Below are 16627 nucleotides of genomic sequence, written 5' to 3' on the forward strand. Positions count from 1 at the left end.
ACTGTAAATAAATAAATGTTGCTCTTGGTAGTGTGTTCTTACATCAAGAGCCCTTAAAACGTTCCTCAGCTATTCTGAAATTCATTAAATAGCTATTGGACAATGAGACAGTATTCTTTGTACTCTTCATCTCTGTAAAAACTAAAAGAAACAATAACAACAATAACAAAACCTACTGCAAGACCCACCCTCAAGTAAAAACTCTAATCTAAAAAATAAAAAAATCCGATTTTGATCCCAAGTTAACCATTAATGAATTTGTACCCCATGCTACTTTGCTAAATCCTGTTTGACTCTTCCAGAAATAGAAGCTCAGATTTGGTAAAAGTTAGAGTTCTTAAAGGTAGCAGAGGAATGTAGTTTGACATATGTGAGGGCAGAAAACTTTTCATTATAGCTCCTTCAACCTCCTAAATGCCCCCACCCTCTCTAGCATTAAAACTAGAGAGATGCTTAAGTCATGGGCTCCTCATTTGCATGGCTGCTTTCCTAATTTTGCATGTATTTCCTTAAAGGGGAACTCCAAATTATATAAGCGTCCAGCCCCATAATCCTGGGTCTGCCCTATAACAAAAGATCTCTCTCACCTGTTCCAAAGGTTGTTTGTAGGTTGCTCTTTAATTTCATGGGTTGAATGTAGATTTATTTCTGCAAAATTTCTTTTCCATGATTTTTTCTAGACATCCTTTTAAGAAATATGTTATGTAAATAATTAAGTGACAATAGAAATGATATTCCTAGAATCCCATCACCTCATCAGGTCACCCATGTTTATTCACCCATGTTTATTCTCTCCCTTCCAGTTTTTGTCCACATGTCTATATCGTTTTATGTGATTACCCTAGAATTTTGAGAAATTTTCTTTAAAAAAGTGTTATCTTGATAAACGTGCAACATAAATTTGCATTTATTGCACCTGTCCCGTACTCACCTCTCCAAAAGGTGTATGATATGCCTACATCCCAGCATTCAATGGAGACAGATCAGCAGGAAAAGCTCAATGCCTGGCATTTCAGTCACAACTAGTGAAAATGACCAGCTGTTGATACAGAGGGCAAAGGAAGCTAAACTGAGGCTCCTGGGTGGCTTAGTTGGTTAAGTGTCTGCCTTTGGCTCAGGTCATGATCCCAGGGTCCTGGAGTGGAACCCCACATCGGGCTTCCTGCTCAGTGGGGACTCTGCTTCTCCCTCTCCCTCTTCCCCTGCTGGTGCTCTCAAATAAATAAATAAAATCTTAAAAAAAAAAAAATGCTAAGCGTCAAGGCTACATCCACTTTGTTCATTACTAGATACTCTGTGTTTAGCACAGGGTCTGGCATTCAGTAAGAACATTGATTTAAGGTCTAATTCTGAATCTGATTGAACCAGTTCTATTTTTTTTTGGGGGGGTAGGAGGGCTGATGGAATAAAATTTTAGAAAATAGCAATTAACTGATTGCTTTCCATTAAAGTCAAAATCTGTCTCATTAATTTAAGTGTGCATTAAGTGTCTGCTATGACCCAACAAAACTACATCACTTGGGATCAAGTGAGGGCGAAAGGAGGAAAAATCTAGAGTATGCTCTTTCTAGTCCCAATCCCAACTGCAATCCTTACTTTATGGCCCATGATGAATAAGGAGAATGGAGAACATTTTAATCTTTTAAAAAGACAGAAGAGTAAGGAAATATGCAAAAAAATGACATTGAGGGAAAAGAAGGAAATTTTACTAAGGGAAGGCAGAAAAGTAAAGCTTTTTATTGCCCTTAAATAGCTCTAGAAGATTATGACACTTAGCTCTTTGCCAGAAACTAGGGTACACTTACCTGAAATGCCACCTTCATTTTGTAAGGTTCTTGCAGGGCGAGATCACAACAGTTTATTGTTCAAAAGGGGTGATCATTTTAGATCTTGGTGAACATAACCCAGCACATACCTTTCTCCAGGATGGAATACTAAAGGAGGGCTCCTTGTGGCCTAAGGTAATAGATGCTCCAGTCACTTGATTGACTTGATGTGACACACGTGAAGTCACTAGAGAAGTCTGACCCTCCAAAATACGTGACTTCAGCTTCTCTCTGCCCCAAGGTCAGTGCTACTAGGCAATAGCATTTCCTGGTAAAATTCAATTGAACAAAATCCTGGAGTTGTTTTTCTTCAAAATAATTTTGATTTAATTTTTCCTTTTATATAAAAAGACAAGTTACATTTCAGAGAATGCTGTTTAGGTTATGAGGTTCCCGTCAGAGCTGTTTTGCAATACATGTTTATGTAATCTGAAGTGAAGTCGGCAGTCAACTGTGAAACGGGCCAGCCAGGCTGCCTGTGCACATTTCACTTTGGATCACAAACTAATGTAACATTCTATTGTTTAAGTGTCAACTAGGTCTGGCTTTTGTTTTGGACATTCAAATTGGGATAAGAAAACAAACAGCCACCACCAGATTCTAAAAAGCAGTAAGATCAGTGCTTTGTAAAGAGAACATGCAACATCAGTATTTTCTGCTTTTATCAATGAGCTCAAACATTTGACATTTTGTATCCTGGTATTTAAGTAAGTCAAGTCTTTGGAGAGAAAGTTTTATGGAATCTATTTGTATGGCCCAATATGTTATTACTTATTTCCCATATTAAGCAATTGTGCTTTGCTATCCAAGGTTCATAGAAATGAATAATGTAGTGTTAAAAATACAAAGAGAATAATAAATAATATCCAGAGGCAGTTAAATACTTCCCATAAAATTTCTTAGAAAAAAAATATATTTATAATACTTACAATAATACATAATTGCCAAAATAAAAGCATTTATACTTTAAATGATCCCATATGACAGTGAAACTATCAAATATCTAAAAATTAGGACAGTTCTTAGGAGGAGCCTGTAAATGGGTCCTTGCTGCTTTACCCCACATTTCCTTTACCAGCCCTCCCTGGGGACCCCAGCTAGAAGGGGTTTTGTTTTCTCTAATGATCCCTTGCAATATAGTTAACTACATACATAGTTCATTACTAGATTAAGGTTCTTTTATAATATGAATGAAATTTTACACATCTTTGACTCCTCCAAACCACTGATGTGGTAGTTTACTCAATCATTTATGGAAACAAATGCCAAAATAGATATTGTAAAACATAAATGAGTATTTCCCTTTAATACAGTCCCTTTTTGTGGGTGAATTTATTCTTTATTGCAATACATTTTTTGGATGTGATTACAACTCATGCTGGACAATTATCCATAGGTATCAAATGTCAGAGAACATTTCTTTGTTCTTTTTGGCCTAGTATGAGCATACCATATTTTCATCCAGAACCTTTCTAGGGAACACTTCTCTAAACAAGCCATTTTAAATTTTATAATGTCCTCAGTTGTGTGTTAAATAAGCTAAATTCAAAGAAACTGAGGTTAACCACATCAGAGCAAAAAGTAAAATAAATTTAATTAGAAAATTCAAAAGGACAGTAGAGAAAGCCTGCAATTAATTATAATGTGATCCAAATGAATTCATATCTCATCATTCCAGTGTGTGAGCCAGGATATACACACTCACATGAAGAGCATCTGGCCAAGCTAAACAACAAGTCGAAGGTATCAGTTTCATGAAAAGAAACTTAAGAAGGCAAAATTATTCAGCATAAGCCTAATGTAGGATTTTGGAAGTTCTAAATTATCAAGCTTTTTAAAGAAAACAAAAACCAAATATCCACATTGCTTTTTAATTTAGTAAATAATGCATTCATTGTCATATTCACTTTGATCATTACATGGACAAAAATATTACCAAGTCATTTTCCATGTGTTAAAACATTCAAGTATATTACTGAAAAGAGGCAATGAAAATTCTGTCTCTCGGGGCGCCTGGGTGGCTCATTTGTTAAGTGTCTGTCTTCAGCTCAGGTCATGGTCCCAGGGTCCTGGGATGGAGCCTGCTTCTCCCTCTGCCTGCTTCTCCCTCTGCTCATGCTCTCTCTCTCTCTGTCAAATAAATAAATAAAATATTTTTTAAAAAAAAAAGAAAATTCTGTCTCTCAAGTTTTCCAACATGAGGGAGGAGACTAAGGATAAACAGGGATTAAACATGGGTCTCAAGGAGCTATGTAGCTTTTGATTCCTTTGTCTCTAACTGAACAAGACTGAAGTCACAAAGATGTAGTAGATCCCAAGCACAGAGACATTTCCTCCACGCATATACTTTATTCTAAGAGTTTAACATAGGGTTACAGATACTTAATGCAGAATCTTCTAATCAACCTGACTTCTACCAGCAGTTTCTGCTAACAAAAACTTTTGAGAATGGCTTCAATTACTGTTAAGATGAAGTAACATAATGCCCGAGATTGGCTTTAAAGTATTACAGTGGAAAAGGAAAAAAGGATAGATGAAGCAAATACATCTAAGTTTTATAAGAGAAATAGAGAAATCTAACTTTTCAAGCTGAACATGAAGGCTGTATCACATGGTAGATACGGATTTGAATTCTGGTTCAGATTTTAGTTTCAGTGAAAAAGAGGAGAGTTAATTTCAAGAATTCAGATTCCCTAATCCTTTTCTCAGATCCAAAGAGATTTTCTTATGGGGATTTAACTTCTACCATGCCAGTTAAGAAGTAAGGCTGTGGCCGGGGTGGGGGGGGAGGCATGGGGGGCATCCCCTTCTTGGAAGTCTAACCTCAAAAATGATTAGTCCTTTCTTGTGGTAAAGAGATACTTCAACTCCTCACATATGCTGGGAAGGAAGCCTCACTCTTCTGGCCCCTTCTCCATTTTCTTTCTTCTCTGTAGGGACTCATGTACCCAATATTCTCTTCCATGCTTCCTACATGCTTCCCCATTGGTCCTGTCATGACATCTTATGCAATGCTCAGGGATTCAAAAAGCAAAAGAGCTCTTGGGCCTATGGGGATAATTATACTGGTTCTTACGCAAAATATGGCTGGGGGAGCTTGACCTAAGTTACTAGTACTGGCTTAGAAAAAAAGAAGTCGGATGCAAAAAACTCTCCCAGTTCATTTATTTTGTGTAAGGTTCATTACCAAAGAGCCTGTACCGACATTCTTTCTTTCTCTCCTTTATATAGAGATTAAGGATGCAGTTAAGAGTTCACTCTATTAACACTGATGCCATGATGCCATGGAGATTTCTTTTTACAAATGAGGTACTCGGTTTACTGACCCAAACAGTACATGTATGGATAAACTGCAGAAATTGTCTAGCAAGTAATAAAATGAAAGTGAATACATCGAAACATAAAACAAATAGCATCTGGAAATAGTTGCTGTGATACCCTGAGAATCTTTACTCTAGTCAAAATAAACCCACCCATCTTATATCTATAAAAAGCAAAAACCAGCATGATTTTTCCTAAGGGCATACACTTCTGCTCAGAAAAGACAATGAGAATGAAGGGGTGGTGCATATGAAGAGAGACAAAGATCATTCTTCCTGCCCCTTTCTCCTCTCTAGTCAAAATTACTTATCCATGGACCACTATTCCCTCCCCTCCGCTTTTTTCCAAATTATCTTAGGAAAAACACTTAGAATTACAGCAACAACAGCATTTACAAGTCAATTTATGTGGGACTGTTGTCAAAGTTCAAAATGCCATGAAAGATCTTGAGAAGACATTGAGTATTTCACATAAAAAACTGAACAATCAGGTTAGCCAGGCCCAAAATGATGATGAAAATGTGAAAGATTAACTTCGGCCATGTCAGACGGTCTTCTTGGCGGAGGGAAATCATATAGATGAGAGATGGATATATGAATACAAAGGCCAGGCCGCATGCTGCTCCTGAATACCTGCAAAATACAAACTTTTAGGGTTATTCATCTTGCATTTTGCTTTTTCTGATTTACAGTTAAGGTTAATACACTACAATTTAAAACCTCTTCAGTCTGCTATTGCAACAAAGTTATTTGTGATTCAACTGTTGTTGCATAAAGCGTTTGAGTTGAAAACCTTTTAACTTCCTAAGTTAATATAAAATATTATTTCCTGTTCATATTTATAGCATCTGTCTGACAGTTTTTGATTCATCTTTCCAATCTCCATAGTTCTTCTGTGTCTCCATGTTTGTGGCTGCTTCCTCAAAAACATCTGGAGATAGGCTTCCTATCTTTGATCTTTTATAAACTAATTATGCATTCTGAGTTTCTGAAGGACTGCTAGCATCTGCTTAAGAATGAGAACAGATGAGTACCTCTGTGATGTGCAGCATAATTATCAAAGACAGTAACAAAAATAACTCAACATAAGACTGACAGAGGAACCTGAACTTTCTTGTACCTTAATCTATCTCCAGCTTCACAGAAATTTGTAAGCCCGATTATATTCAGTAAGCATCAGGCTAATACTCTTTCCTTTTGTTTTGTGCTATATTTTAGGTAAGGGTCTTCAGAAAAGTGACTTAAGCCCTGCTTTCTAGAGGTCAAGGAAGAGAAATTAGACTACTGGAAACCCATCTTCCTTGAGAATCTGAGTTCACAATTTTATTCCCCATCTACTCAACCTACCACAATATTTTTAAAGAAAGTATATTAAGTAAAGAGCTACCTGGGATCTAAACCCCTACCTAAACTCTTACTCTTTGACTGCAACTCAGTGGAATTATGTTCTTAAGTAGAAATGGGTTAAAAAAGTTAGAATACAGCCACACTGAGATGATCCTTACTGAAAAGAAGCAGACTGCTCCTAAACCAGAAGAAGTTGCACAGGAGAAAAAGATATCCCAGAAGAAACCGAAGAAACAAAAACTTATGGCCCATGAGTAAATTCTGCATAAAATAAATGCAAATAAAAGTAAAAACAGCACAGTGGTTGTCTTTATTATTAAACATATTTCAGGTATCCTCAAAAAAAGTTATAATGCAGTCTTAATAAATGAGAGACCTCTAAGTACTCAGGAAATTATATACTATATATTAAAAAATTTTCTATTATGGATAAACAGAAGAAGGTACAAAGGAAAAAAGAAAAAGAGAAAGGGACAGATGTCTAAGGGTTAATGGGGCTTCTAGAATCAAGAAGAAGCAGTGTGATGTAAGAAAATAAGCACCTTAACTGATACCAGGGAACTACATTTGAATGTTAGCAGTTTTAAACACAAGAATTTCATACAATTAAATTAACAACACAATGACAGTATTGACAAAACCATACAAATAAAGAACAATACATGAAGGGGCACAGTTCCCTTATAGGGTGTACCTTATGATTCCTCCTATGTTTGGGTAGAAGCAGGCCATGATCACTCCAGCTCCCACAATAATTAGATTAAGAGTCAGCACATGAAAAATGCTAGAAGTTGAGAAAATTCGGAGGAAAAATAAAAACAGATAAATTATAATTATTAATATGAGAATAATATTCATTATTAACATCTTTCAAAAGAGAATGTTCTTAAACTTGACAATAAAGTCACAGCAAAAATATAAGACAACAATAATACTCAATGCTGGTGATGGCACGGTGACCCTCGACCTTTTGTGCAAATATATGAATAGGTTAAGATTCACAGATCAAACTGGTAGTATGTATCAGACTTCACGCTCTTTATTCTATAATTCCATTTGGAATACCTTAAGACAATAAACAAAAATAAGAAAAGAGCTATTAACATAAAGATATTTGTGGCAAAACAGAAGTATCCTATATATACAGCAAGGTAACAACTTCCTTGATGGAATATATTAAAGATTACTCAAAATAACTTATCATTGTTACCTAGATGGTAAAAATTCATCTGGGAAACCTGGAAAAAAGCTAGCTAGATTTTTACTACAAGAAAATCTGAAAACATTAGAAAAATTATCACAAAGAAAGAAATATACTGAAAAGGCAGTAGTGACTATGTTATGATTTGGAATTTGGAGCAATTTTTCCTCTTTTCTGTATTGAATAAACTTTCTATATCTTATAATATTTTTTGTATTTATTTTTATAATTAGGAAAATAAATTATACTAAAGGAAATGGGCAGGTTTTCATTTTTCAGATTCAGCCACTTAAAGATACTCAGTGTTTATCATGAATAGAAAAATAACGTAGATAAAATTTGATGCTCAAGAAACAACTCCATTTCCCAAAAAGATGATTCTTAAAAGCCAAATTTATGCATCAAAGCAACTTTGTGAGCCCATGTTATCAGAGGGTAATTAATCCCAGATAAAGATTACAGAGACAATTAAAATGAGGAAAATTATTTACACAAATAGTTAGTCATACATCTTGATGAATTACAAAGATACTCAGGCTTCCAGATCTTGCTATTTAGCCATAAACTCCAACTTTAAAATTGTTCCAGAGCTTTGAGACAATGGCTGGGCCTCTGTTATTTCTATATTGTAAAAGGAAATAATTCTGTGTATTTTCCAAAGAAGTGGTTCTCATAGTATAACCACGAACCCCAGGGAAGTTCCCATTACCCTTTCAGGAAGTCACTGAGATAAATATTAATTTCAAATCATAAAAGACATTTGCAAAAGCAATTGTGGGTAAAACTGCTGGCCTCTTAGCACAGTTATACACAGTTGCACCAATGTGTATTTTATACTGTGTGCCTTACTGCCAAATGCTGCCAAAAAACAGATCTTCATTAAAAAAGTAAAAATTATTAGTTTTATTAAATCTCATGCTTTGAACATGCATCATTTTTACTATTCTGTGTGATCAATTAGGAAGTACATAATACAGAGTATCTGCTACACAGTGAAGTACAATGGTTGTCTTGAGGAAAAGTGCTTGGGCAACTGAGCTGGTGAGCAACCTAGCCCTTTTTTCCAAGGAATGCTATTTTTACTTGAAAGGTAGACAAAAACTGTGGTTCTTCATACTTGGGTGTTTGACAGACCTTTTTTTGTTTGTTTGTTTTAAATGAATGATTATGAGATTGTCACTTCAAATAAAACAATTAGTGGTATGTGTGGCCAATGAAAAAATTTCAGCTTTCGAGTAAAAATTAGAATTTTGGACAGCTTGTATTTGCCATCCTAGCTTGACAGTTTTCCAGTACTTAAGGACTTTAGAATGAAACTGGGGGCAATGTTATATATGTGGGTTTTAATATTATATAATGAAGTGTGGAAGATCTGCAGAACTCAGTGAAATGATATTTTCTAAATGATTAAACATGGTACCAAAACATGCATAGGTGAAAGGATCCAAAGTGTACAACAGACCAATGGGTTTTAATATTACTGAATTTCTGATTCAATTAACTTATTAGAAGCTACCACTTGTTAAGGTTTGGCATAGTATCAAAGAAGAATATCCACAATAATCTGAAAAGGCTATTAAAAATACTCCTTTTTCTAACATGTCTATGTGAGAGTAGATTTTCTTCACATATTTAAAGGAAAACAACAGGGGCGCCTGGTTGCTCAGTCGGTTAAGGCCTCTGCTTTCGGCTTGGGTCATGATCCCAGAGTTCTGGGATGGAGCCCCGGATCGGGCTCTCTGCTCAGCGGGGAGCCTGCTTCCTCCTCTGTCTCTGCCTGCCTCTCTGCCTACTTGTGATCTTGGTCTGTCAAATAAATGAATAAATAAATCTTAAAAAAAAAAAAAGGAAAACAACATATTGCAACAGATTGAATGCAGAAGATAAGGGAATCCAATTACCTACTAGCAAAGCAGGTCACTTAGCTGGCTTAGTTGGAAGGGCACACAACTCTTGATCTCAGAGTTGTGAGTTTGAGCCCCACATGGAGTACAGAAATTACTTAAATAAATGTAACTTAAAAAAAAAAGTTTTGAAAATATGAAACAAAAATTTTTTTGAAGACAATTTTTTTTTTAAAGATTTTATTTATTTATTTGACAGACAGAAATCACAAGTAGGCAGAGAGGCCGGCAGAGAGGGTGGGGGAGGCAGACTCCCTGCTCAGCAGAGAGCCCGATGCGGTGCTCGATCCCAGGACCCTGAGATCATGACCTGGGCCGAAGGCAGAGGCTTTAACCCACTGAGCCACCCAGGTGCCCCTGGAGACAATTATTTTTTAAAAGTATGTTATTTTTAAACAATTAATGGCTTTATTATTGCTTTTTAAATAATTCATATTTTAAAATTCTCAGTTTTGATTGATTTGATTGTTAAATATTAATAAATATAACCCAGATAAGCTAAAGTGCAGGGAATCTTCAATAAACTTTAAGAATGTAAAGCAGATGCCAAGCCCAAAAAAAGTATGCTCCAAAATATGCAGTCTGTAGAAGACTTGTAACTGTAGGATAAATCATAGTATGTTGTTGGTGGTAGAGAAAGAAATGTAATGTGAACACGAAAGGGAACTTCCAGATCATTTCCAAGAAGAAAAAGCATCCTAATAGCCACCACTATGCAAAATAATGGCAGAAAACATAAATAATGCATTTACCTAGTATTTTTTTAATCTATGACTTCACTGTATTTATTTTACTTTGGTGAATGTAAATACAACACATGGCATAATATACACAACAGGAGTCTTGTATGTACTAAAATCCAAGCTTCCAGATGAGCAATGTTACAACTGTAACTGTTGCTACTGTCAATGCTAGAGAGGCAGTACCTCTTGACTTTTGCTTTTATAAGCTTTTTGTTTTTAAACCAACATATTTATACTAATTATTTACTTAATGAGGGAACAGAGTGCATCAATTCTCTTCAAAGAAGAACTGATGAAGACGTCTTGTTTAATTGGTTACCATAAATGTAATTTAAAAAGTTTTTATCTGAAAGCTTTCTTCATTTAAGACCATTTATTTCGGGGCACCTGGGTGGATCAGTGGGTTAAGCCTCTGCCTTCGGTTCAGGTCATGGTCTCGGGGTTCTGGGACTGAGTCTCGCGTCGGGCTCTCTGCTCAGCAGGGTGCCTGCATCCCCTCTCTCTCTACCTGTCTCTGCCTACTTGTGATCTCTCTCTCTCTCTGACAAATAAATAAAATCTTAAAAAAAAATCATTTATTTCAAGTAAAATAGGTTAGGACTGGGTATTTTTTACTAGGGTGAATCTCTACTAAAGCTTCATGTTAGAACAGGAATTAACCAGGAATCCAAAATGAAGTTCCAGGGAAACCCTGAAGCAGTATATGGAAATTTCTCCTGGATGAGAGTGAGCAGCTTTGAACAGATTTTCAAAAGGACTCAAAACTGGTCCATCACCAGTAAGAGATTAAAAATTACAGCAGTAATTATTGAAGCAAATAGGAATTTAACCTTGTTGTATATGTTACCTTCAATTCTAAACAACTACAACTTTGGAAAAAATGCAAGAATGTTAATAAATATACAAGAACATATCAATAACCAATAATTAAAAGCCTTGCTTCTCATTAGCCATACATTGCTAATATAGGTACTAGGTACTCTTAACGTCTTGGCTATGTGTAGATTACTGGCAAATAAATCATAAGATAAATATAGTTGATATCAGAGCTGACATAACTATGCTAGAAGAAACAAACTTAAAATCATTCTGGATAAGGAAGTGGCTTCTAATTTTATAGCTCTTCAGGGAAAAGAACACCTGTGATCTATTCTTAGTAACCATTTTGATTAGGCAAATTTTTATAGCAAAAGGATCAGTCTCATTTTAAACTGACCTGTTTGCACAGTCATTTGTTGCTTGGCACATCTTGCTGGTCAAGAGAAGAGCCCTTACCTAGGATAAACGTCACCGAAGACATGGCCCAATAGTTGAACACGAGCCAAATAGCCTAGGAGTGGGTATACAGTCATCATCTGGAACAGCAGGAATATCCTTGCAATGAAGGACAGGATGTCACTGCTAGGGAAGTTGTCTAAAAAATTCTAATCCAAGAAAGATAATGAAGTAATGTTAAAAATCAACTTAGTACATATAAATTTATAAAACTGAATGTCTTTTGCTTACTTAGAACACAGGTGCCACTCAAGTTTTGGTTTGTGGACCAGCGCTCATCCACAAACTCTATGTGAACTATTATTTTTCAGTAAACTAAGTACAAAAATTGAAGTGTTTAGAAATTTTTATAGAAATTTGACATTGCCACATTATTATTTTATTTTACAAAAGTATCAGTCTGCAATTGATCTGACATTAAAACAACAAAGAAAACCTTGCCCTTCACAAAGCCACAGAAGCAATGTTCTGTAAGGTACAAGCATAAATCTGTTTTAGTAGATTTAAATGTCTATTTATTAATATTAATTATGAATTATATTAATTCATATAATATTAATTCATATAATTATGAATTGCATATTAATTATGAATTAATATTAATTCAATGCTATTTGATCCTCACTAGTTCTCTTGCTTTTCCTTCCCTGAAACATCATAGCACTTCCAAAGTAAAGTTTATAGAATGTGAGAGTATACATATCACCTACTATCATTATCTATAGCCTATAACTAAAAAGAAAGGATTTATTTCTATTTCCTTTCATGATTTTCTCCATCTTAGTTTGGCATCTAAAAAGAAAGTTTATTACTCAGAACTTTTTGTTTCCTTTCACATACGAATACCATAGATATTCGTATTCCCAAGAGAGTGGGCTTTATACAGGATTGTTCACATCAGGGGAATTTTCAGCGAACATTTGGCTGCCAAAGAACTTCTGGAATCATGGAAAACAAGAGAAGAACATTTCAAGCTATCATAACAGTAATAATTCAAACATTTCTCTTATAAAGATGAGAACATTATTAACACTACTATGCGGAAATAACTCTTAACTCATCCATAATAAATCACACTGTATATTCCATTATACTCTTATTAGAAGAATTTCTTCTGGCTAGAAAGAAATTCATCTGTAAAATGCTATTTTTGTGAGAAATTTGTCAGTCACATTAAATTAGAAACTACACTGTTCCTAAGTTTATAATGGGTCAAATCAAACAAAGTATTACTTATGGCAACTTTTTTGATAAAATCTTTTCTTCTAGTCTTTCCATCTCTTCCTTTCTTTTTAACAGCCAAACCTTTGTTTTACTGCCCACCATGCTGTACAAAAATGAGTGTCAGACCTATCATTGGGGACTGATAAGTGAAGACACCAGATTACCCAGGACATTTCTAGATCTGGGCTTTGGAAAATAAGGAGGTTGCATGTATTCCCAGCAGAGGTTTTATAAATCATGAATAACATCAGTAATTGTTTTCCAAACAAAGAGAAATACTATGTACATCATACTAGTAATTACCTATTCCAAGTACCACAAGGGTCCAGCATGCAGTATACCGTCTTAAGAATCTCTTTAAAAAAATCTATGGTGTGTGTATTATACTACTTAACGGAATAGGAAACTGAAGTTTAGAAAGGATGCGGAAGGTGCCTAAAATCTCATATGCAGATTAGGTATTCATATGCAGAGAAGGTATTCAAACCCTGGTCTGTCTGGTATTGTAACTTGCTACTGTATCACCCCGCCTGCTCTGCAGATAGGAAAGTATAAAAATCACAAAAAGGGTACACTTAGGGCCTTACCTGCTCTATGCAATCCTTGGTTAATGGCGGTGAAGGAAATGAAGCAAAAACCAGGACTCCAATATAGAGGTAAGTTAATGTCACCAGCATATAAGCAATGGACAAGTCCCTCACCTGTAAAAAGAGAACAAAATTCCCATAACATGGAATAAACCTGCAGTTAAGTCTGCAGGAAAAAGAAAACTGACCAAAATTCAAGATTTATCTTTTGGCTGTGTGTTTTTATGTATATGCCTTCAAGGTATCCAATCTGTTCACAGAAATTAGATAAAACAAAATCCACATACTTCACAATTAGTCTGAAAAAAATTTTTTTGTACTGTTTTGGAGCATATAGATTAAGCTACCCTATCTATTGATAGATTTTAGTAAATTAACATAAATGGTGGCTTAACCAAAAATTATGACTAATTTCTAAGGTAATTTATTTTTTATTTTAAAATAAAGATTTTATTTATTTATTTGACAGAGATCACAAGCAGGCAGAGAGGCAGGCAGAGAAAGAGGGGGAAGCAGGCTCCCCGCCGAGCAGAGAGCCAGATGTGGGGCTCGATCCCAGGACCCTAAGACTATGACCTGAGCTGAAGGCAGAGGCATTAACCCACTGTGCCACCCAGGCGCCCCTCTAAGGTAATTTATTTGCCACATTACAAAACATTTGATTACAAATAATAAAGCTAAGGGACAAGAAAGCAAAAACAAGCCACCTTCAGTATGACCTACACAATTTAAAAAGTTTTTCTTGTAGTAAATTGACTTTGTTAAACCATCAAAGCATGCCTGGGCTGAAAGAAACTGGTACAGTATTAAAACATTTAATAAAGGAGAAAAGCTAGTTGAAGGGCAGATAGTAAGCAGGTATCACAAACAAGCTTAATAAACCTAAACAGTAAACAAAAGGAAATCAAAAGGCAACTGTTACAACAGCTGTACAATGTTATTATTAGAATCAGTAAACAAATGCAGCACATTAAATAAAGTGGGTTGCTTTCTTCCACTGTTGTTCCCACCCTCCTGACCTCCTACCCCCATGCAAAGGAAAAAGCTCCAAGATACTTAATATGCAGCCAGCTGTCAGATCCAAACAACATATCCCACGGCTCACAAATCTGGTCTCCATCATCGTTAAAGTTACAGCCAAACAATCAGCACAACTAAATTATGGCAATAAGCCTATTCATTTTTCATTTTAAACACAAATTATTTTGAAAGTTAAGAAAACAGATAAGAAAAAAATTATATACAATTTTACTTTAGTTTGATAACACAATTAGGAAAGTGGACATTTGGCATTAGGGAGCATTTGTGATTTTTTGGATAACTCTTCTTAAATGGGCTAAGCAAGAATAGAAAGTTATAAACGTGAATGTTGATAAATTCATTTAAAATGCAAGTAACAAGCTATGAGAGATCCTAAGGTTAGGTTTAAATAGACAATCAGCTTGAAAACAAACCAGGGATTCCAGACCCTGAATTAGATGCTGGATATATCTATGAAGAAGCCACAGGAAATTGGGATTATGCAGGTTGGTTCTAGCATTCTCAGAAGCTTCAGGGGCTTTCCAAGTCTTTACTCTTTTTTTTTTTTTTTTTTTTAAAGATTTTTATTTATTTATTTGACAGGGAGTGGAGACAGAGAAGCAGGCTCCCCACTGAGCAGGGAGCCTGATGTGGGGTTCAATCCCAGTACCCTGGGATCATAGCCTAAGCTGAAAGCAGCCACTTAACCAGCTGAGCCATCCAGGTGCCCCAAGTCTTTCCTCTTCAGTTCTTGAAGCCCAGGGCCCATTTCAGGCTAGACTTCAGTCACTCCTAAGGTTGTTTCACAGTCTTGTAGAGAATGAACAGAAATGAACAAGGCAACTCTACCTTTCATATCAAAGGGTAATAGTCTCTCATTATGATGTTTAAAAGTCATTCTACTTTCAACCTACTCAATGTAACTCAAGAACAGGTAGTCTCATAAAATGCAAAATCTTGGGAGTCCAAAACAGCTGTGTCAGAGACAGCTATACATAAAGTGGGACAGCTACCATTTCACGGACAGTTTTTAGCCTCTCTAGCACCTGATCACCCATTATTCTAGTCAGGCTTTCCGTAAAGACGTGTATCTTAGTAGCCTTTGGGAGAAAGTCTGATGAAGATGAGAAGGCTAAGGTGGAAGGGCTTCCTGATAATAAGTCAGTTTTCCCTTCTGCTTTCCTGTTCTTATAGCACTTTACACATACCTGAAATACAACATCTACTAGAATGTACTGTGGCTATTGTTAGTTTTTATTATTAATCTATGTTCATGAATGAAAGGTCACAAGCGGAAAAAAAACTGTCCCTCAACACCCAAAAAGTAGCCAAGGTTAATAGCTTTTGTATCATGTTGGTATTTTAATTTTTCTATGTCTAAGCTCGTTCATACCACTAGACTATGAGATCCTTGAGAGCAAGGGCTGTGTCTTTTTCATCTTTGTATCCTCAATACCAAGAATAATACCTGGAACAGAGGTGGAAACTGGTAAATAAATGCATAGAAAAAATAATAACCATGCTGGTTATAGTTAGTAGCCGGTTATTAAACTGGCTAGGTGCTAGGCTATGCACTAAGCACTTTACATGTATAATCTCATTAAATGCAGGTGAATTTATTTTCTTCATTTTATAAATGAATAAACTAGTACAGCAAGGTTATAAAACTTGTTCATGGTTATAAGTAGCTGGTGAAGTTAGTGTTCAAAATAAAGATGTTATGGCTCCAAATTGCATGCCCTTTAGCTATTACAGTGGAGAAATGATCAGTCTCGAATGCATCTGTGTCACAGTTAATAAACAATAATAAAGAAAACAAAGATGGGGCACCTGGGTGGCTCAGTCAGTTAAATGTCTGCCTTCAGCTCAGGTCATGATCTCAGGGTCCTGGGATGGAGTCTCACATTGGGCTCCCTGTTCAGCAGAGAGCCTGCCTCTCCCTCTCCAACTCCCCCTGCTTGTGTGTACATGCTCTCTTTTCAAATGAATAAATAAAATCTTAAAAAATAAAACAAAGATAAAGAGGTAACAAGTTACAAGTAACAGAGGATACAGCAGAGTGCACACACAGATGCAAAAGAAATACTAAAATCAGAAAAGTTCTGTTTTGTAGTAGTCTAAATGTACATTCAATGCAACTAGGTCAAGAGTTGCATATCTGTTTTCATCTGAAACTACTC

At 35.7% G+C, this 16627-nt stretch overlaps 1 protein-coding gene and 1 long non-coding RNA gene across 10 annotated transcripts in view; both read right to left on the reverse strand.

Annotated features, from left to right (window-relative positions):
- LOC131832239 (uncharacterized) overlaps positions 1-4381 on the reverse strand; it is a 42924-nt gene extending 38543 nt beyond the window's left edge. The window contains exons 1-2 of one of the 4 annotated variants that reach the window (XR_009353958.1): positions 1916-4381; positions 588-685 (exon numbers count right to left, since the gene is read on the reverse strand). This is a non-coding gene — a long non-coding RNA (uncharacterized LOC131832239). Of the gene's footprint in view, positions 1-587; positions 686-1805 lie in introns of all 4 variants that reach the window. The other 3 variants (XR_009353956.1, XR_009353959.1, XR_009353957.1) reach the window with 3 other exon arrangements.
- A 593-nt stretch (positions 4382-4974) lies between these two features.
- Positions 4975-16627, reverse strand: part of SLC38A9 (solute carrier family 38 member 9) — an 83332-nt gene continuing 71679 nt past the window's right edge. For 5 of the 6 annotated variants that reach the window (XM_059175002.1, XM_059175006.1, XM_059175003.1 and 2 more), the window contains 4 exons: positions 13428-13541; positions 11617-11765; positions 7188-7277; positions 4975-5779 (listed from right to left, as the gene is read on the reverse strand). In XM_059175002.1, coding sequence (XP_059030985.1) covers positions 5614-5779; positions 7188-7277; positions 11617-11765; positions 13428-13541 — 519 coding nt within the window. In that variant the 3' untranslated portion in view covers positions 4975-5613. Of the gene's footprint in view, positions 5780-7187; positions 7278-11557; positions 11766-13427; positions 13542-16627 lie in introns of those variants that run through there. The other variant, XR_009353960.1, reaches the window with a different exon arrangement.

This window comes from Mustela lutreola, chromosome 5, assembly GCF_030435805.1.
Source record: "Mustela lutreola isolate mMusLut2 chromosome 5, mMusLut2.pri, whole genome shotgun sequence".
NCBI classification, from domain to species: domain Eukaryota; kingdom Metazoa; phylum Chordata; class Mammalia; order Carnivora; family Mustelidae; genus Mustela; species Mustela lutreola.